This window comes from Leuciscus leuciscus (genome assembly GCF_965113295.1).
Source record: "Leuciscus leuciscus genome assembly, chromosome: 25".
Classification (NCBI taxonomy): Eukaryota; Metazoa; Chordata; class Actinopteri; order Cypriniformes; family Leuciscidae; genus Leuciscus; species Leuciscus leuciscus.
Genome location: NC_138724.1, coordinates 16,131,315 through 16,153,850, shown reverse-complemented (window position 1 = coordinate 16,153,850; position 22,536 = coordinate 16,131,315). Strand labels below are relative to the sequence as shown.

The window sequence follows — 22,536 nt, the reverse complement described above, 5'->3', positions numbered from 1 at the left end:
GACACAGACAGGTCAAATTAGGCTGCTGTCACTTTAAGAGCGAATGCATGGATCCAATATACAGATAGGCCCTGTCCCAAATGGCACACTCCGGACTTGTGGACTTCCTCAGAGTCCACACTTTGGTGACGTCATGTAGTGCAGACCTATAGGGCCCTTGGCGCGAGTCCACGAGGGCGCATTGAGAGGTATTTTTGGGACAGACTCGCTCGGCATGCCGGAAATAACGGTCTGGTTGTTGTTGGACAGGAGAAATCACATTTTTGCGCTCCGACGTCTTATCTGCATGTCCACTACACAGCCTAATTTTACAGTTCTATATTTTGATATTATGCATATCACCTGGGCATTAGACAATAGATAAATTATGCTTATTTAAATGATGTATACAGTTGTACATAATAATACATAATGTTCCATTTGAACTATGATTACAATTTTAAAACATAATTTAAATATATGTTTATCAATTTACAGGTTTCAATATTCATACTATGTTTACATATGACTCAGTAAAGCCCTGCCATTCGGTTCTATTTATTTAATGAATCATAATGCGATCGTATTATTAAACACGCTATTATTATGTTTGAGACATCAACCACTGGTCGATGACCATAATGTTTGTATAAACTGTGGGTAACAACTGGTAAAATGTACATTTAGGTCATAAAAACAGTAATATTTTCTTCTCAGCCATGTCAACAATTATCCGTGAGTGAAATCTCCTCCCATCTGTTGTCTGATTGGCCTTTCGCAAGGATTCCTGGGTAGTTAAAGTGCGTGGAGCCTGCATCTATGCGGGCTTCGTGGAAGACCGCTTCAAGGGTACAAAGGGGGCGCTGCTGAGCACACTTCAGAGCGGTAAAATGCTGAATGGGACGCCCTACGGACTCGTAGACTCAGCGAGCACGCGCAATTCAAGTCCACGAGACCGAAAGTCCGCATGAAGTGCGCCATTTGGGACAGGGCCATACACATCCGGTTTACACCTCACTGTTTAATTTTCACTTGAGACACAACCGACTGTGAACGTCAATACTCCATTCAATGTCTTTTTCATTACTCTTAAACTGCTAAGCAGTAAACCTTGCTATTCTTGTTAAAATAATAACTTGGCTGCTTTAAGTGATGATAATAGCTATCACTGCTTATAATGTTAGAAGTTTCCTGAACAAAAAAAAAAAAAAATCATAATTTAGTTGTCCACACCCATTTTGCTCTTTTCCACACTCTGAGACTAAGTAGACAGCCTGCTACTGTATCACTATTAAAAAAACATAGACTTACATTAAAAGGGATTGAAGCTATATTTAGACACCAGAATGGGCATTTTTGATTTAACCCTTTTACACGTAAGTTCAAAATATTCTAGTTGACCCTTTTTTAAGTTAAGTCAGCTGATCACTTTTTACGGTGTACCTAATACCAATGTGTATCTGATATGAATATACGGTAACACACGTCATTTATATAGTCTGTATGATGCACTGAACGTTCTAATCACACCGGTGTGGTCGTATGCTCCAGGGACCAGCCAAGACTGATTACACCGGTGTGATCGTATCATCGTACGCATCACAGGGTTAAGATCAGTAAGCCCTGGTCACACTAACATCATAGCAGTGACTTTTACACAGGAAATGAAATTGAGAGTAACAGACTACTCATTTCAGAGAAAAAATTAAGGCATGAGAGCGCGAGCCAGATAAACCACAACATTCACTGTTGTATGAATTTTAATGGTGTCCCATGGTTTTTCAAAGGGTCAGTGTGAAGCACACATATAAACTAACGCTATAGATCTGATAAGTTGTGGACATGGCAGGCTGCATGCTGAGTGTGATATTGCTTGGGAGCAAGTCGGGATCAAACACCTTGGAATTCAATGTCAAGAACTAAAGGAGAACTCTCTCTCTCTCTCTCTCTCTCTCTCTCTACACACACATACACACAATGTTCAAGCAGCCACAAGCATACCAATTCTGTATAGCACAAACAGGGACCCATAAAGTATTTTGGAGTATTTTGAGCCCTTTTGGAGACACAAATCACACTTTTCTAGGTCATTTTGTCAATTACTTTTAACCAAGTTGATTCTAGTGGAAGTGCTTGTGCTATTAAAAAAATGCCATTTGGTTTAATATTTTGTTATATAATGCAATGACATACATTTTCAGGTCTGGTTTAAGTGTCCAATACTTTGAGGCTAATATAATATAATATAATATAATATAATATAATATAATATAATATAATATAATATAATATAATATAATATAATATAATATAATATAATATAATATAACAATATTAATTTTATTCTACCACAAAATAATATATTATATTATATTATGGTTCAAATCTTAATTTTGCAGGATTGCTTGGATGACAAACGACACTCACAAAATTAAGATGTGCAGTCATGCGTAAGTCTGCAGGCCTGAGACAGATGCTGACCTTTTACCTCATTACACTTATTATGCAGATCTATTCACCTGACACTAAGCAGACCGCAAGGGCAACTTCTCATTTGCATAAACACAAAAAAATAAACAACAGACCTATCCCTCATAGTGTCGCGATTTTGCTAAAGCTGGCAAAATTCTGACTCTTGATTTTAAAAGGACAATGACGAATGGTTAAATGCATTAAATGTCAATTGATAATAAAGTTGCAGTGCTTAAGTACACTCATCTTAGCATGTGGCATTAAACACCACTAATGACAAAAAAATATGACAGAATAAGTCATAAAACAGCTCTGATCCAAAACCGAGTGAGCTGATTTGCTGTCTACTGCCTCCTAAGACAGCATAACTGCAATGGAACCTCATAAATAACTGATCTGGAACACTACCCATAGAGCAACTCCACACATCACATGTAAACCACAGACTCCACTCATTCCAATAGAGTGCAACGGTGCCCATCCACTTTTTCAGCGCTCTTGGTACCAGAAGTATTTTTTCTATAGGAATTTTTCTGAGTTATAAGCAATGAACCAAAGCAAATCACAACATGCAAAGCAAAAAAGCATTTGAAAATCAGACAAAAAGACAGATACATGATTGTTTGGCTTTAGAGAGGGAAAACATATCCATACATATACACATATTTAAGTAGTTTGAGAGCGTAGGGAGACTATCACATCATTCTCAGTGCTTCATGGGACGCAATTTGTTTCGATTCTCTGATTGGGGAGATTTTCAACAGGAATTCCACTGTTAAAGGGGATTATTTAAAAAAGTTTAAATAATGTGAACTGATGACAACAACAAAAGCATATACCATTGATTAACAACCTTAAAGCTCACTGTAGGCCTGGTTTATAAATTTGAAACCAATTCCTCTATGGAGAAAATGTATGGGAATTTCACTTCCGGAACACGACTTTTGCACTCTATGGCGTTTGACGTTAGCATGTTGCTAAGTACACAAGACAAGTGCATAGAATGCTATCTTAATGTCCATATAATGTAGTATTTATTGCCTCAGAATGTTGTTTATTTAGCACTTTATACAATCGATTGTTTGAAGTAATATTACAGTGTTAAACATTGAAAAAACAGTCTCAGTGTCGCTTTCGATTTGAATTTCATCTTCAATTTCTTCTATACAGCAGCTCTCCAGTGTGTTTTACTCGTGTCTGACCTCGATGGACTGAACAGAAGAAATGAACCAGAGAAGATTTTCCCTTCAAAGAAGGTGGAGTCTGAGAGCCACACCTACTTATTACATCATCGCCATGGACCAATGGTAATTCAAATGTGTTTACCAGCCGGAGCGAACTTTGTTTGGCCTGATTTTGTTCAAAATGACGTCGCACCGGTTTGTTCTTCAATTTCGATTGAAGTATATCTGGGCCATAAGTTTAAGCCAATGCATTCTGGGATCGCCACCTTCTCTGAAAGATACAGTACATGCAATATACACTTAAAATAAAAATACATAATAAATAATACAAATCAGGAGGAGATAGTCTATGGGACAGATTTAACGCAAACCCTCTTTTGGCGTTAAAAAACTACTGTCGGGATTTACTAAAGACACGCAGTGAAATTAGCGCTGAGAAAGCGTGGACATCGTTATTTTTGCGGCTGACTTTATTGCATACATTATGCATTTGTAGGAGTTTCCCTTTCAGACGCAAAATTTATGGGAGGAGAGTATTTAAATGAATCACGCAAGGTGATAAACTAAGGTTTGCGCTAGTCAATTTACCGGTGTTTGCGCCATTATTTACCGCCCAAGACAACCAGAAGCTTGATAGATTGCGTTGGTCATTATGGAAATGATCCGGCCCCATATGTGGCCCCATATGTTGCCTTAAAATTCTGTCTAGGTAGGTATAGCTACTACTGTAGGTTTGTGAATGAGTAGACTTTGGCCCTGAACATGCTTGCTAACATAGTTTCATGCGACAAATATCTCCACTGGTATCATATTAGTTCCTCCTTGTGCATATTACTATGAAGTATGCATGACTGTTCATTTCCTCTTAAGTAAAAAAGGATGCTTGCTAAACTCACTGCACGCCTCAGCTGCAAGGACAAAAAGCATCAGAAGTGATGAGAAGCATGAAACGGACTATGTTCTTTAAAATTGAATTTCAGACCTCATTTGTGCTCGGCTAATCCCTCATTCACACCCTGTTCTCCATAAGCAAACACTTCAGATAATTCACTTCCCATCAGGACGTATAATGGACTGAGAGGCAGTAAGATCTCTCCAAATCAAACCAGACACGGCAGGAGTGGAGAGACTATTGCTGTATATTACAGGACAGCTGTAGTGCTGCTGTATTGTTGGTAGCTGTGTTGGGGAGCAATTTAACTACTTTTTTCAATATCTTTTTTTTAAATAAGCTAAATATGTACTGATGGATAAAGCGGATAGGGGGGGAAATTGCACCCTATTCTGTCACCAGAGGTTGCTCCATCATATCTCAGGAGATATAATGAAGCTCTCAGGCAATGGTTTTTTTTTTTTCATAAGCTTACATTAAAATTCCTTAGGAGATTCAGATATAAACACAAATTAGATTAATGTGGATAGCAGAGCCTAGAAAATGTCTAACATGGAACTGATTTTGAAATAAGTTCAAAATCTCTCACTTATGATTTAAAAATGAGCAAGAGCTTTATGGTGTTTTCTTGCAAGTAAAGTTAAAATAACTACAAAGAAAAAAAAAATTATTATTTATATTATATTATTATTAATTAATTAATTTAAATATTATACATAAAATTTAATTTACATACATGATAAAAACAATATTTTTTTTAGTTTATATATATATATATATATATATATGTCTCAAATCAATCTAATGGAATTGAGAAAGAGTGTAAAAGTTAGGTAAGAGCTAGAAAAAGTTAGGAAACTAAATAATTCAGTTTTTGCTATGCAAGTGACCAGAAGCTAACCTAATGTATTTACATTTACATTTTCATTATGTTTCTGATCTGATTGGCACCTTTATTTAATATGTTTGCAAAAAAGCTAGGAATATTGGTTCTAGCTGCAGTGGCTTATCTGAAAACGGCAGTACTTGCAGGAATGCAGGAGTTCAATCGACTGCGTCCACTTGTGGGATCCTTTTCATACATATGGATGCTCAACCACAGGAGTGATCGATCAGAGCGAGTGAGTGTATGTGGAGAAGAGGTAGAAGGGGGTGAAGACTCATGCTCTCGTCATCGAGGGTGAGGTTTTTTTCAACTGCTATCATATGTTTGGGTGTGCTTGACTGATTAGAGGCGAGAACTCTCATTAATGGGGCCTCGGGAGACGTGTGAAGAGAGAGATCGCTATGGGATTGTAATTAATTTGGCATCCTAATCCAGACATTACACTAAAGGAGTTTGACACGTTACAGGAGTACTAAACAGCACTATCAGATCCATACCATAACATTATGCTTTTCAAAGGTGTTTAAGACTATTTACACAAGATAACAGATGAGAGATACACATTAAAAAGGCCATATTATACCCTTTTATAAAGTCTTGATTTTGATTAGGGACTACTAGAATAGGTTTTCATGCTTGAATGTAAAAAAACAAACATTATTTTTCAAGATATTTTACATTGTTGCAGCACCTCTTTTCCCAGTCTGTCAGTAACGCTCTGTTTAGTTCCAGTCTCTATGAAGCCTCTCTTTCCAAAAAGCACGATGTGCTCTGATTGGTCGGCTGGACCAGTTTGTTCTGATAGGTCAACTGCTTAGAACGTGTTTGGGGAATGTCTCGTCAATACCATAACCGAGGGTTTCACCACATTTCTAGCGCAACTCAACCAGACCACGCCGCTTTTTGGTGTATGTATTGACCGGGAATTATTTAAATGAGGAATTTTGTGATGTGCACGTTCCTGGAAGAAATCTCGAGACTACAATCGAGGCGTTTCAGGCAGTTCAGAAACAGTGCACACTGATATATAATAACTCCCCTGATAATAACTCCACTGATATAACTCCCTTTGGAGTGACTTTGTGCTTTGTAACTTTGCAGACATTTTTCATGCTCATACAGCAACATCACACTAAAGAAAGCTGAAAATTTAAAAAAGCATAAGTCCTCATTAACTGCAGCATTCATATGAAGAAATTGCATCATAACCAGGTAGAAGTAATGAATTGTTGATTAAACAGGCTATTTGAACATACTAGTTCATACCTATCCTGCCAACGGCCGAAATGAAAGCCGAAATGAAAGCCGAAATGCGGCCAGAGTGGATCCATTTCAAATCCCAGGTCTTGAAAGGGGAATGTCCCTGTAGAGAAACCAATCTGATTTTCATTTCATTAGTACCTACTGCTGGTTTCTATTCTAAAAACTGCAGTCCCACCAAAATGACCAATTACTCTCAAAAGAATAAATGATCCATAATAACTGGTGCTAAATCACCAGTGCACTTGTTAAATAATCGACAGCAGCAGTAATAAAGGAGGAAGCACCCCTAAAGAGCCAATATTGCAGAAATAATATCTGTAATATAACAGGTTTCCCTGACCACTCCCCCGCAGTATTACAGACTGCGATTAAAATGGTCACTAGCCTGATCAAATAAATTAATAAATTAAAAACTGCGACAATAACTTAAAATCTAGTCTTGAGTGAATTTTGACTTAATCCATGTGTGGTTCTGCAAATATCATCTTGTGCTTGCCTTGCTGGTATTTCATGCACGCAATGATATACACAGTAAGAGCCGTGATATATGATTTGCTAAACAAAATACATGAGGCAACACTTTATTTCTATATTCTACTTTAGACATTCTACTGACTATAAGTAACTATGCAACTACATATCAACAAAGAGTATTAGTAGGCTGTCTGCTCAAACTTTATTTTGATGATCACACAACAGACATTAACTGACTAAGTAACTTTGCAAGCAAGTCAACTTTTTATTTGAATCCAAACCCTAACAGTCTGCTTATACTCAGGGAGTTAGTTGACATGTAGTTGGAAAAACCCAAATAAGTTAGCAGAACTCAAAATTTGAGGTAACATCAAAAATCTTAAATTAAGAAATTCAAAGTTTAAGTAAGCAGAACTATCAGATTTTTATTTTGTACTCATGTTAATTACTCTTAACTTGAAATGTTTGAGTAAGCGAACTTAAAATTATCATGTAATCTCAAATATTTTAACTTTAATATTTTAAGTAGTTGAAACCTAACTAGCTATAGCTAATTCAGTAAATGATAACATGCTAACATAAATGCTAATTGGTAACGCAATGCTTTGATTAGTATAGCAATTGCTGAATGAGTAAGGCAATACAGAACATTAACAATCTTAAACACACATACACACAAAAACCGTATGTAACACTTAATTTTAGCATTTACTCTCACTTTTAAGTGCCATGACAAAACATGCTGGGAAAAATAACTCCTCAGCCCAGTTTCAGTTATATTTAAGTTCCTCTAAATGGAAGAAACAAGTTCATTAAGATCAAAACAATGAAACCATTCAGATTACTTAAATTGTGTGAGATTTATGAACTCAAAAGAAAAAGAAAGTTCTTAAAGGGATACTCCACTTTTTTTGGAAATAGGCTCATTTTACAACTCCCCCAGAGTTAAACAGTTGAGTTTTACCGTTTTCGAGTCCATTCAGCCGATCTCCGGGTCTGGGGGTCTCACTTTTAGCATAGCTTAGCATAATGAATTGAACCGGACAAGACCATTAGCATCTCTCTCAAAAAAATGTACAAAGAGTTTTGATATTTTTCCTATTTAAAACTTGACTCTTCTGTAGTTGCATCGTGTACTAAGACCGACGGAAAATGAAAAATTGCGATTTTCAGGCTGATATGGCTAGGAACTATACTCTCATTCCTGCGTAATAATCAAGAAACTTTGCTTCAGTACCATGAGTCCAGCAGGCGTAATGATATGACGCAGCACCTGATAATAGTCCCCAGCTCAGTAGCCTATTATCAGGCGGCATGCGCTGCGTCATATCATTACGCCTGCTTCACCCATGGTACGGCAGCAAAGTTTCTTCATTACTACGCAGGAATGAGAGTATAGTTCCTAGCCATATCAGCCTAGAAAATCGCAACTTTTCATTTTCCGTCGGTCTTAGTACACGATGCAACTACAGAAGAGTCAAGTTTTAAATAGGAAAAATATCGAAACTCTTTGTTAATTTTTTTTAAAAGAGATGCTAATGGTCTTGTCCGGTTCAATTCATTATGCTAAGCTATGCTAAAAGTGAGACCCCCAGACCCGGAGATCGGCTGAATGGATTCGAAAACGGTAAAACTCAACTGTTTAACTCTGGGGGAGTTGTAAAATGAGCCTATTTCCAAAAAAAGTGGAGTATCCCTTTAATACTCATGAAAGTTCATTTAAGTTTGCCCTTCTCAAACCAATTCATTATTTTAAGCATGAGGGTTTACACAGTATAGAATTTACATGCTGTTGCAAAGTTACTTATAGTTAGTAGTACAATGTCTAGTGAACTATTGAAATAAAGTGTAACCAAAAATGACTCTTATGAACCAGTTCTTTTTAATGAATCAATCAAAAAGATTCACAAAACAGATCAGACTCAGACTCAAACTCAAATCAGATTCACTTTGTGCAGTGAATCATTAAAAGCTGTTACACTTTAGCAAATGAATCCCTTACCGAACCATGAGTCATTTTTTTAATTATGTCTAATTCGAAATTAACCAGAGACTTTGTTACTATGGTGTGTTAAGTTTGTGACTTAAATCAGTCTATTTACTAAGAGGTTTTTTTAATATGACAACAACGTGCAATACATATAAATAAATACATGTAAATGTTGATAAATAATAATATTCAAAAAAGACAGAGACAGACAGACAGACAGACTGATTGATTGATTGATTGATTGATTGATTGATTGATTGATTGATTGATTGATTGATTGATTGATTGATTGATTGATTGATTGATTGATTGATTGATAGGCAGTGGAATCATCTGGGTACTTCACCTAAAACTCATATTAGATTAAATATGTACACAAATAATACCAAGAAATTGTTATTGTTAAAATCACTGAGGGTAGAAACAAGTTTTAGGGATGACTTTGGGACAATAAGGCATGATTCATAGGGTGATTCATTTTTAGATAATGTGTTGTTTCTCTAATGACCGGTTTAGTTGTTTAGACCTCATGTTGAAGTCTTTTTAATACTGACCTGAAATAACAAGGCCTGCCGGAGGAAACAATATTGGTTGAGCTGTGGGACTTAGTCACTTCTAACAAACGATTTAGTGAATGATTTAGAATAGATATGACAACAAAAGCTAGATTTACATTGATCAAATCAACATATTCATATTATGAAAGAGTCGTGACATTTAGTGCATATAGGCTTGATAATATGCAGGTAAACAATCTAAAAAAAGACCAATTAGCAGGAGCACTCTGACACTCTTATTGACACTCTTATTGCTGTTTCCTAAATATTTAATGTTCCTCAGTTTGCAGCATTACATTATGTGGCACTAATTCAAAGGCAATTAATTTAGTTGTGTATAATTCATGAGGATACAAGCACATTTCCTAAAGATACACTAAAGTTTCTAAAGTTTTATGTTAAAACAATTTCTCAATGTACAAGGAGAACTATACGTAATTCACTCACAGATTTTCTTAAAAAATTGCAAATTTATCCATTTTATAATTAAAGCTGCGGTTAATAAACAGAACTGTGTGCGTCTTGTGGAAGAATATTGTAGCCTGAGCTACTTCTCTCTGTTTGGGGCTGTTTACACCTGGCCACTTCATGCGTTTTCTCAGATTGGATAGCTATCTGATTTATCAAAACGATTCCATTTACACCTGGTCACATATTTAAATCCGATCTTCAATTCCCGCGCTATATGCAGATTTAATGGAGTGCACGTCACCGAAAGCAACAGATATGAGCTGCATTTTATTAATCATCAGCTAAAATTTCAAAGACCGCAATAAAAGAGAGCGGCAACAGCCCTGGTAAGATCATTTCGTTTCTTAAGAATTTACTTTTAATGATGATGATTGTGTGTTAAGCGTCTGCGACTTACTTTCGCTTTGATTTGCGATAGTTCGCACGTTGTCTTAATGAATAGATGCTCAGCTTCTCATCTGCGGTGATGCGTGTTCCAGTAGCGTCGTCATATCTGGCTATAACATTACATATAGCCTATTACACGCTCTCACACGTTTATTTTTTTAGCATTTTTGGGAGGAGTACAATTTACAAATGTGGTTTCAACAACCAGATGCATTTACACTTGTCCAGTTTCGTCTGGAATGCGGCCCAGACCACCTCCGGAAGTGGTTTGAGCGATCGGATTCAAATCCGTCTCGAATGCGTTTCGGAGGGCATTTACACCTGGTCTTTTCACGATCGGATAGCTATCCGATCCAAGAAAACGCATGAAGTGGCCAGGTGTAAACAGCCCCTTTATGTCAATGACAAGACACGCAGAAACTGTGATACTTCGCAGTGGTACGACCCGTACCAATCTAAAACAGTCCCAATATAAACACTTATTATAGGTGGACCGTAGTGATTCAGGGTCAGACATAAGCACGGTTTGGAAAATGCATTCATGATGCACTCGCTCATTATATAAATGTTGTACATTTTAAACACAAAAAAAGTTACAGACTGCAGCTTTAAATTCCTCCTATGGTGAAAATCAAGTTTTTAATGTTTATATGTCTATGTGGTGTTTTTAAGACAAACTAAGACCAAAATGCATAATTCCACACCATTTCTGAGTGTTTTCTCTTTAAAACGGCAGTGAACCAAAGAGTCTCAAAAACACGGTTTGAAATCGCTGGTGTTTCTGACGTCGCAAACTACCTTGTAACCAATCACGTCAACGAGCCGTCGGGCTTTAGCATATCATTAAAAGTGAACTAGCAGGGGAGTCTCAAAAGAAGCCATGTTATCCTGGTATATTTTTCTTTTGATATGAAAAATCGGGTAGATTTAGCAATATAGCAGATGTATGATGTATATCATTATGATGAACTATATGACTCTGAGATGGTGAACGGGAACATGGTTTGTGTAACATTAGCAACACATTATTAGCTGTATGATAACACAGTCAAGCAAAATGCTAATCATATTAATAACCGTTATGTGTCCGACGTTGTAGAGAGCAATACTATTGCAGCGTTTCCCTCAGTTAGTTGGCTGAGTAAATCTCTGAGCTGAGGTGAATGAGTGGAGGCGGGGCTAATTTGCATATTCGTGAATCTGCGCATACTAAATGAAGCAAGGGTGTAGAGTTACATTCAAGCTATTTTAAGGCATGAATAATTTTTTTTCACATGTTTTCATATGTCATTTTGGTGATCAAAGAAGAGTTTTAAGGGATCAAATTATTGACTACAGGGGGACTTTAAATCTTATTCCATAACAAGCAAAAAAATCACTAAAAGAGTGGTATTAACAGTTCAAACAAACTGACAAAGAGCTTTCAGGAGCTTTTCTGAACTCTTGGATGTGGAAGATGCAGCAGACTAAATAAGATATGTGGCATACTTTACTCGGACTGTAGTTACGCTTCACTGCAATCCAGGCTCTTTAAAATGGCGAAATACGTGCACTATGCACTACGAGTCTGGATTTATGACAATTTATAATGCTCGTCTCCATCATTTGATCATTACTTGATGAATAACTGATGCTGTGATCATCTAAATCCAAATGAAATTCTGTTTACCATCTGGTTTCGGCAAACAGTAACAGTACAACGTTAATTGCAACAAATAGCATTGAGTTTTGAAACTCTGTAAAGAGCCTAATAAGATGCAGGTTGTTGAAGCATTTAGTGAATACGCCCTTCAGCGTTTTTCTTGTCCTATCCTTAAATTCACAAGAACTTGATGCAACCAGTGTGAAAACTCTAAGGGATACTTTCCTAGTGGTTCGCAACAGTTTGCAAACACCACATTTGCAAAGATATTACTTTCAAAGTGGCTTTTTCTGGCTTATTTCTCCGCGGAGGTTCGTAACGGCTGTTGATTAGCCCAATTACGCTGGTGTAATCAGCAATTTGATGATGTGGATGTTTTACAGTACAGAATCTTGCATTAAGTGCAGTTTGGGGCTGAGAGCAGAGCGGAACAGAGGCCTAAAAACATTGATAGTCTGCAGTTTAGGAAATCTACAAGCTGAAGATAGAACTGCATAAACCACAGAATAGCAAGTTTCAAGAATAGCACACAAAACAGGCATATAAATAGCATCTAAACGTGTTTCACTAAGGTCCAGGTGCAAAACAGTATCCATGGATGCATTTATGCAGCACTTTAAGCCAGTTTAACGATTTCAGTTCTGATTCCTTATAAAAATGGTTTCCTATCAGTTCTACTAAAGATTATTTTAGCACTTTTGAGGAAGAAATATTAAGAAAAAAGAAATGACATTCCAATGCCAAGTGATAAAAAAAATTATGATAATGAATACGTAATAAAATTCTTGCAAAAAATTGTTTAGACAGACAACTTTCCACAGCCTTTTTAGAGGCAGCATAATACAATTCAATAACTGAATTAATTATTTTAATCTCAAGCTGTAGTTTGTGTTGAATTCACTAAAAACAACCAACCCATAAAAGTCTTTCGTTAAGGAATCAGACTGATCAGGAATCAGACAGTGGTTGTGCAGTATGTTTTTGATTCAAGTAGCGGCTCATAAGTGTCATTTGAACAGGAATGTGTTTTTGATTCAATAAAAAGCACCGTCTCAAAAGTCACGTGTTCATGAATCGAACTCACTGTGTGTTTTTGATTCACTAAAATAGACAATTGTTAGACTACAATGGTCACTCTGTACATCTCTGATTCAATGAAAACCACCATTTCAAAAGTAATTTAATATTTAAAATTAATATTTTTGATGCACTGAAAATAAACCAACTCATAAAAATTATTTGTTTGGAAATCGGACTTCAATGAACAATGTGTGTTTTGAGCTGCAGATTCAGTTGTGATGTTACAGTGAATTTTGAGTATTTTTGTCCAATATGTTTTGTCCTTTAGATTTAGTTGTGATGTTCAGTTATGACGGTCAATTCAAAAGTATAGCCATGTACTCAGATAATACTTTTTGCAAGCAACACATAAATCAGATTTGTTTATATATATATATATATATAATATAGACAGTGACTGTTTTTAAAAGGTCTCAAAAATCATGAAATGGATGTCTTTTTTCACTGTATGGTATGCTAATGTAGTGAAGTGTTTGGGACTGTGCGTGTTCTTGTGGTGACATCAGCAAGTCACATGATTGGTACAGCAACCAAATATCTTGATCAGAACGGGGTTAGTTTAAAAAAAGATTCGAATGAGGATCCGAATGGTGCATTTTTCCTCTGATGTGGACAGAAGATTGTACGAAAAATACTCAATTCACTGTAACATCGCAACTGAATCTACAGTGTAAAACATACTAATTCTCAGAATTCACTGTATATCACAACTGAATCTAAAGCGCAAAACACATTGTATGAAAATTCACTAACATCGTTGTAACATCACAACTGAATCTACAGTTCAAAACATACAGCGTTTACTGTCGTCCGATTCCCAAAAAAAATCATTATTGTGAGTCGGTTATTTTTAGTGCATCAAAAACATACAGTGTTGTTCGATTCTTAAACTAAAAACTTCATGATGAATCAAAAACATACAAATAAAATGTTTTTGATTTACGTGTTGCTTGCAAATAAATCCTTATCTGAATACATGGCAGCTTTTGAATGGTCTGTCAATGAAGAAAGAACCCCTAACATATCCTGTACCTTACAAAATAAATATTATCCACTGCTGCTGCCTTACATTTTTAAGTACAATCAACTTGGATGTTTAAGTTATTTTAACTTAAATTAAATTAAACTGACTTGAATGAGTTGAATCCTGTATAACTTATAAAAAAAGTTGAAAATTGCTTCACTTATTTGGATGATTAAAAGCAATGTAAAAACATATGTTGTCATAACTTATTGATCATGTATTTTTTTTTTAAAGTGTACATTATGACAATTTCCACATTCAAGAAACATGCAGCCCTATTTCCAAGCTTCACGCTCTATGACCTCATTTCCTGTCTTGTGCTAAAACATATACCCTCAGGTGGACTGACCCCACTCATATCTCTTCACTGAGTCAATACAGGGTGACAGTCACACCAGTGCACTGGCCAGTTTTCTTCTCAGTGTAAGAGAGTTGGCGTAGGAGGCTGGCATGAAAACACAGATGTTTATTTTCACAGCCTCGACTACAGGAAAGAAAATCTTCCCTCCTCCGTTTCTCAGATTGTGCTAAGGCTGTGTATTGATTAAGACTGATGCGACGCTTAACTTAACCTAATGCCATAATGGGGACCTGGAGGTGGCAATCATACCCTGAATGCCAAACAAATCAGGCCAAATCACACATATGCACATTCATACTTCATTCATTGGTTCACAGATTGCTTTGTTTTTAAAAACAGGGATTTTCTTTTGTATTTCTGATTGAAATTGCATTTTTCAGGCAATTTACACTGTGAGAAAGCATATTTTATTGCATTATTTATTCATTCAGATCATTTAAGTATGAAGCAATTGCTTTAGGGGACCTTATTAAAAAAGACATTATTTCTTGAATTGAAAAATATACATTTACACACTCGCACATCCGTATTCATGTTTCATTCTACAAACTGATTGCTTTGTTTTCAGAGTAACGTGTATTAAAGGTTTTAATTTTTCGAGTGAAATTCCAATTTTCAGCTAATTTATTCTGTGAGAAATAAGTTATTTTATTGCATTATTTATTAGCCAGATCATTACAGTTTGAAGCAATAGCTTCAAGGCACCTTATTAGTTAAAGCCATTACTTTTTGAATTGGAAAAAATCTAATAAATATGAAAGAAAGAAAATGAAAGAAAAAAAAACCCAGATAAGACAAGACAAAGTGGGTAGCTTCTACATGATTAAATAACAGTGGTAAACAAAGGAAAACAAACAAGTACATCCAAACAGCATTCCCACGTTTCAGAATCCAATAAATGCATCAAATGTCTTCACTCAAAGCAATTTGTTTTCTTTCTATTGAACGCACACCCTTCATCATCCCCTCTGTCTGTACTACTATATGATCTGATATCATGGCGGTCACTGTGTTTTAAGTCTTACGTCTGCATCACAAGTTAGATGAATGAGGCGGGCATTGCCTCTGCTCCGACACATTCTGCCACTATGGTGACCAATAAAGTCATTTTCTGAACTGGATGAACTGGATGTCTCCATTATTCTTACCCTTCATGAAATATGCATGAATATATTTCACACTTCTGAGTGGATGAACTACTTAAATATACATGTAGACAGTGTGACTCTTAACTTCCCATTTACCTGACTGTGATAAAGTGCTCCATTGCTGAGCTCAATTGCTGTTTGGACAACTGTTTAAGTGTAAGGGAGATGTGGGTTCCATCTTAATCTCAACTATTTTTTAATTCATGATGTAGGACACATTTTGACTTCAGGTGATGTGAAGCACTGCAGAAGCTTGAAGAGGCCATATTCTACACTTAGCCGTTTAAGTCCATTGAAAATTTTATTTAGACCACAAGCAGTCGCAATTTAGAGTTACATGACCATTTTCCACTCTCTCTGAGATATTAGCATAATTTCAGCAAATTTTCACAAGGAAAAAAGGTCAATTTTCATTGTGATGTAAAAGGCAACATTCACACAGAAGTCACTTTCAAACTAAGCAGTGTTCTGTTTGTGTGACAAATGTGTGACCAACTTGATTGCTAACCTGATGCAAAATCTGTTTGGGTAAATCCTTCGCCCTCACAATCCTGATCACATGGATTCCTATTGCAAACAACATTATGTGACCACATCTTCAAAACTGAACAGGTTGTTTGTGCTACTGTACCTTTAAGACTATGCAAAAGAACTTCATTATGATTGGCTAAACCAGGGTTTCTCAAACTCGGTCCTGGAGGGCCACTGTCCTGCACAGTTTAGCTCCAACCCTGATCAAACACACCTAGCTGTGAGTTTCTAGTGATCCTGAAGATTAGCTCGCTCAGGTGTGTTTGATCAGGGTTGGAGCTAAACTGTGCAGGACAGTGGCCCTCCAGGACCGAGTTTGAGAAACCCTGGGCTAAACTCATCACTTTTGAAACAAATAACAAATCGAATGTATTAACAGCAATTTCAAACATTCAAGTGACCAAAAAGTTAGCCAGAATGCGCTACATAGATGCTAGCAAACAAAAGTCAATCTCATCAGAGGTTAGTATAGCAACATAATGCTACATCGAGAAAAACATTAGCCATAGCATCATCAGTTCATCATAAACATTTAGCTACACTTCACAAATATACCTAAAAAAATATACCTTTAGCATTTTGTTTAAATCTCTTTAAGACATTAGACATATAATAGATTAGCCGGCTGTTAGCTAACATTAGCTAGCAAGAGATAAGCTAACTGTGCTGGTTGCGCAGTGATGATTGGATTGCGCAAAATGAATCGCATACTGACAGAAATTTCTTCAAAAAGTCAATGCATTAGATTACAGATCAGAAGCGGTTTATGATACATCTACTTAACTTTCTCTTACTAAGCTAATTGCTAGCCTTGAGCTACAGTAAATCCAATGCAGAAACAAACTCAATGACTTCCCCAAATACATCCTGTTTTGAGACCAGACACATATCACTTTCAAATGTCCAGTCTCCACAGATCAATGAGAGGAAGGAGCAAAGGAAACAGAAAAGACTCTACGACGGAAAAGTAATCCAATAACATATTTTCTACGTAGTCGGGGACGCTCTAAAATTTCAAAAACAGCAAAGGGAATCAAGCATCTACTGCCTCAGCTTAAATTGATCCATGAAAGCTTGCGACTTTACAAAGAAACAAATGAAAGAAAAATCCACAATCGATATCTGATTTAAATGATTGATGCACAAGGTGAAGAACAATGCAGTAGCGAATCAACAAGCTCAATACAAGTAAACAGCCAGACATCTCACTTCTTCTGAAGTCCATGCCGAGTTTCAACACTGGTTACACTGCAATGCAGATCAAACCTTTTGCATATGATAGACACAAACTACCAATCAGATTAACAATATGCTCCATAAATAGTGAAAACCGCATCCCAAATCACACCTTCCCTCTCCAACCATTTCTGTGGTTCTATTTTCATAATCTCTACTGCAGATGAAGTCACGGTGTGTCTAATCTTTTCTGCAGATGAAAAGGTGAATGCTTTCTTCAGAAAAACATGACACCCATTATTTGATCCAATTACAAGCCAGCTATATTTAGTATCTATAACAGACAGTCAATTATTAATGAGACATGAAACACCCAGTGGCAGTATTTTTGTGACTCAAAGGGAGAATTTTTTTGCACAGCATAAACACCAGATAACAGCAAATTAATCCGTTTAGGACAATCCGGAAAAATATTTAATCTACAGATCCAGTGGTTCAACGCTATTGGAGATGATTCTGAAAAGTCTGACAAATTTCTGTTCATTTATAATCATTAGTAGTCCCTGTTTACTGCTTAAGAGACTCGAGTGATTATTGATTAGCCCTCAAAACAGATTCTATTACAGGCTACTACATCCACTAAAAGTCAGTACAGTGCTGTCAAAAAGTGTGTGCAATGAATTCCTCTGAGCATGCATCTGAATCACTCTGTGAGATAGAAGAAATTACTATTTCTTTATTTCATGTTTATAGCACGGCAAAAACAATGCTAAATTCAAATTATAAAAAGTAACCAGCCATATAATCAATCAAAAAGTGGGAAATGTAAATACACTTATGATGAACTATATGATGAAAGTAGCTTGGATGCACTGATATTAAAATACAGATAAGCTTCTAATTATTTACGATAACCGATAAAAGGCCGATATTAAAATTCTATACTATCTTGGCTTAATGCACTTTAAATAAAACACTAAAAATGCTACATATTTGTTTTGAGATTTGCTAAAGATTAGATTCAACAGTATTACTGAATTATTAGTGTTTTTAAAGATTAACTTTAAATAAGTGTTAGATGAGCGCAAAGGTGTTAATTTGAATTAAATATCCAATATCAGCTGACACTGATCATTTTTACATAAAATGTGTAATATCGACCAATTACCGATATGGCACTAATTAGAGGTAGACTGATTATCGGCCATGTATTAGACTGATTATCGGCCATGTATTAGGCCGATTCTAATAACTACAAAAGTGGGAAAACAAGCCAAAAACCAATCAATGGGTTTATGGGTCAAACCGATAGGGCCTACCTATAGTGCACTGGGAAAAAAAACTAGGTTTTATTTTAAAAAATTGCTAATAAATTTAACAAATAATTACAAAGAAATGCCACGTAACATATTGATTTAAATGTGAAACGTATTCCAATAATCTTTTATTTACAGCTTCGATTTTCTTTTACAAGTGCTGATATATCGTGCATCCCATATCTATTGTTGTTGATGTCAAAAGTTGCGCATCCAATCAAACTTTGCGGTATTTTGGCGCAAATTCATCCCTCAAATCTGTGAAACTATGCCATATTAAGCAAAAGCCAGCATGGACAGGTGTGTGACATGCCTTGAAAACCATGACTAAAGCTTTGAAAAGTAGAAGAAAATACACCCTAAACTACATTAAACACTTGTTTTGTGGATCCCGAAGCAAATCCACCAACCAATAGTGTAGCAATGACAGAAAAATTACCTTAAACAGGCGTAGGATGTTGGCCACCATGATGGAGACAGAACTAGCAGCTGCACCGATCACACCGATGATCTTGTCCGGCTTGGCGAAGATCGGCTGCTCGCCACTTGCGCATCGCACGTCGGTAGAATCTCGCTCGATGAGCGCCTGCACGAAGGTAAGCGACTGTTCCAGGGCGTAGGTGTCGCGCGAGCAGGTGTCCAATATGCGCGCCCCCAGGGTCACGTTGGGCAGCAGGTCGGGGTCTTTGTTGATGAGGTCGATGGCGAAGAGCATGGCCTCTAACCGATGAATACCCTTCTCTTTCTTCAGTTCCCCGCAAGGGGCGCCACGTTCGCCCCGAGCGTGCACCGGGAAGAGGCCCCCCAGGATGATGTCGCCATCCAGTCGTATAGAGTGGGCATATTCGGGGGCGGGGGGCGTTAGTGGATCCGTACGCTGGCCGACGGATCTTGTCATCCCCGTCAGAAGAAGAAGAAAGCCATACCATTCAAAGGCACTCAACATGGCGACATAAAGTGGATCCAGATGCACAAGCAGCAGTGGGGGTGCAGTTACAAAGGTGGGAAGCCAGCAGGGACGGAGCGCAATAACCAAAAGGGGTCATCAGTGCCCCTCACCGGAGCAACTGCGTACCGGATAATGGAATCCGACGACAAGGAGACCATTGGAGTCGCCTGGAGGTTTTGGGGGAAAATGAAGAAGGGCGATGATGGAATATGAGGCAATCACATAGTTGCTAGCTCCTCAATTACAGAGGTCACAGACCATTAGAACCCTGTGTGAGAGGGAACAGCAGAGGAATATGCCTTCATCAGCAAAGATTGGGCACATGTTTTTTTTTTCAGAGCACACATATGCACTGCACAGCAAGGAGGCTCTAAGTGTGAAAATGGAGAGAGCGATCAGTGCATTCGTGTATTTGCTAAACACATCTGATCTGGCAATCGACTTCTAAAGCATGCATAAATAATATGCAAACATAATTAGACTGTTTTACACTTTCGTTTTTAATATCTTTATACAACAAGTGAGCCAATGTGCTCAACAAATGCTGCCGGAAATCGATCCCGATAAAGAGCAGTAGAAGACATAATAGGCAAAACCATCATCGCAGAATAAGTTTATGATTCCTTCAGTCAAATAAAACTCTAAAAGGGACAGCTCACCAACAAAGTGTCATTTACTGACCCTCATGTCATTACAAACCAATTTATTTCTTCTAGACCACAAATGGAGATGGCTGGAGACTGACAGTCTCAGTCAGCTGTCGCTTTCAATGCATCTTTTTTCCATATCATGAATGTGAATGTGACTCTTTTTTGTGCTCCACAGAAGAAGATAAAAAGTCATACAGGTTTGAAATAACATGAGGGTGAGAATGTCCTTTTTTGAGAGTGAACTGTCTCTTTAAGTAGCCAAAATCTACTGTACAATGTATGGTTAATACATTCAACCCTATCAAGTATAATTTGGATTATTATTATTAGTTAATAAATGTGAACGAATAGAGCACACGGTCAACATTGTTGCATTAGAACTCATTAAAAAGGCATGATGTCAGCGTCCCTCTTTAGGAATGGGAAAAAGAAGCTTTCCACATACTGTTGGTACTGCATGAAACTTTTAAACATTTTAACCGGCAGAAAAACATACGGTCAGTTTTTCTCATCTCGAATAATTGCTGTAGATTAAATGCAAATCAGCATCACCTCGAAACATTTCAGCACATCATAGTTGCACCAAAACAGCACTGCAACAATTAAACACATAGAAAATGGCATATTAGGTTACAGGACAGCACAACTCGCTCTATTGCTTTAGCAGATTTAAAGAAATAACATTTTGAATCCATTCATACCTGCAGGTGCCTGAGCTGTGGTCGCGCGCTGATCGCTGCTGCTTTGATGCTGCTGGGAGGGACAGCGCGCGAGAGGCACACTGAGCGCACGAGCGCATCATTTCTCGCGCAAATACTCCCACTCCGTTATGATTGGTCTGACAATTTGGACGACGCTTTCTTCGCCCTGGGGCCCGGGCCACATCGAGGCAAACTGGAGTCAATATTTTGCGAATGATGCATTAGAAGTTTAAGAAAAATAAAACAAATAATTAGAAACCCCTTAAACACTATGACATTTAAGTAACGAGCATTTGTTATTTTTAAGGTGCGCGCGATGCTTGACTATATGATATTTGTAAAAAAAAAAAAAAAAAAAAAAAAGAAATTTCTGTTCAGACTGATCAATGCAAACTGTATAATTATCAGTTCAGTGTGGCTTGACAGCTGGTTTGAAGAGATCAAGCTGTTCAACAGTCATTGCTGTGAATGATCTTATTGCTCCATCTAGTGTGAACACTGTGGACTTACACGGATAGTTACTGTTATGCAGTAGGCTAGGCATTTTAAAAAAAACTTTTAGTTTTAACATGTTTTTTAAAATAGAATTGAAATAAAATAAAAGTATTAGATGAAAAACGTAAACTTTTAAAACCTTTTAGAGATGTTACATTGGCAACTAACTGAAATAAATGACTAAAATGAATACAACTATAACTGAAATAAAAATTAATTAAAGCTTTATAAATAGGCTATTAAAAAAACGAATAAAAAAATTAAGCAAAATTAAAGGCAAATTCACATTATTAATAAAGTATATAATAAAATGTAGACAATGCTGAACTAACACTGCATCTTCAACTTTTCAACTGACGTTCTTTAAATATGTCTATAACATTTTTTTTTTAAAACACACAAAAAAATGAACCTACCCCTGAAAAATATTCACTGGAGTGGAAAAATGTGACCTCGGTCTCCTGATGCATGAAAATGCACTGCATAGTAGGAATGAATCATACGTAAACAGAAAGTTGGTTTTGACAGCAATAAAGGGCAATAATTCCTCTCCAGCCCTAGAGCCTACTACTGGCCTGTTCAAAGTTTAATTTTATTTATTTATTGTTGTTGTTTTCCTGGTCTCATGGGCTATTTACACTTGGCCATATTGTGTCTCGGCAAAAGACCTAGGCCTACCTTTCCGGATCTATACAAGTTCGCTTTATAGTTCGCTTCCGTGATAATGCTAATGTAGTGCGTAGAAAGAGTGTGTTTGAGATTCGCGCTCACGCACGTGTGGATTGCTGAGCTCACAAAAATGCTGACGTAATTCCATTTGGGAGGAGTGACGTATATACGTACGTGGCCTGAACAGCTATTTATGCTTGGCAGGAGTCTCACACCACCTGAGGTCATTTCTCTTGTTT

General features: G+C 36.9%; 1 protein-coding gene across 2 annotated transcripts in view; it reads right to left on the bottom strand.

Annotated features, from left to right (window-relative positions):
- grm8b (glutamate receptor, metabotropic 8b) overlaps window positions 1-21,344 on the bottom strand; it is a 172,450-nt gene extending 151,106 nt beyond the window's left edge. Inside the window, exons 1-3 of one of the 2 annotated variants that reach the window (XM_082159286.1) lie at window positions 21,134-21,161; window positions 20,985-21,025; window positions 19,273-20,050 (exon numbers count right to left, since the gene is read on the bottom strand). In XM_082159286.1, coding sequence (XP_082015412.1) covers window positions 19,273-19,779 — 507 coding nt within the window. In that variant the 5' untranslated portion in view covers window positions 19,780-20,050; window positions 20,985-21,025; window positions 21,134-21,161. Of the gene's footprint in view, window positions 1-19,272; window positions 20,051-20,984; window positions 21,026-21,133 lie in introns of both variants that reach the window. The other variant, XM_082159287.1, reaches the window with a different exon arrangement.
- Window positions 21,345-22,536: the final 1,192 nt, after the last annotated feature.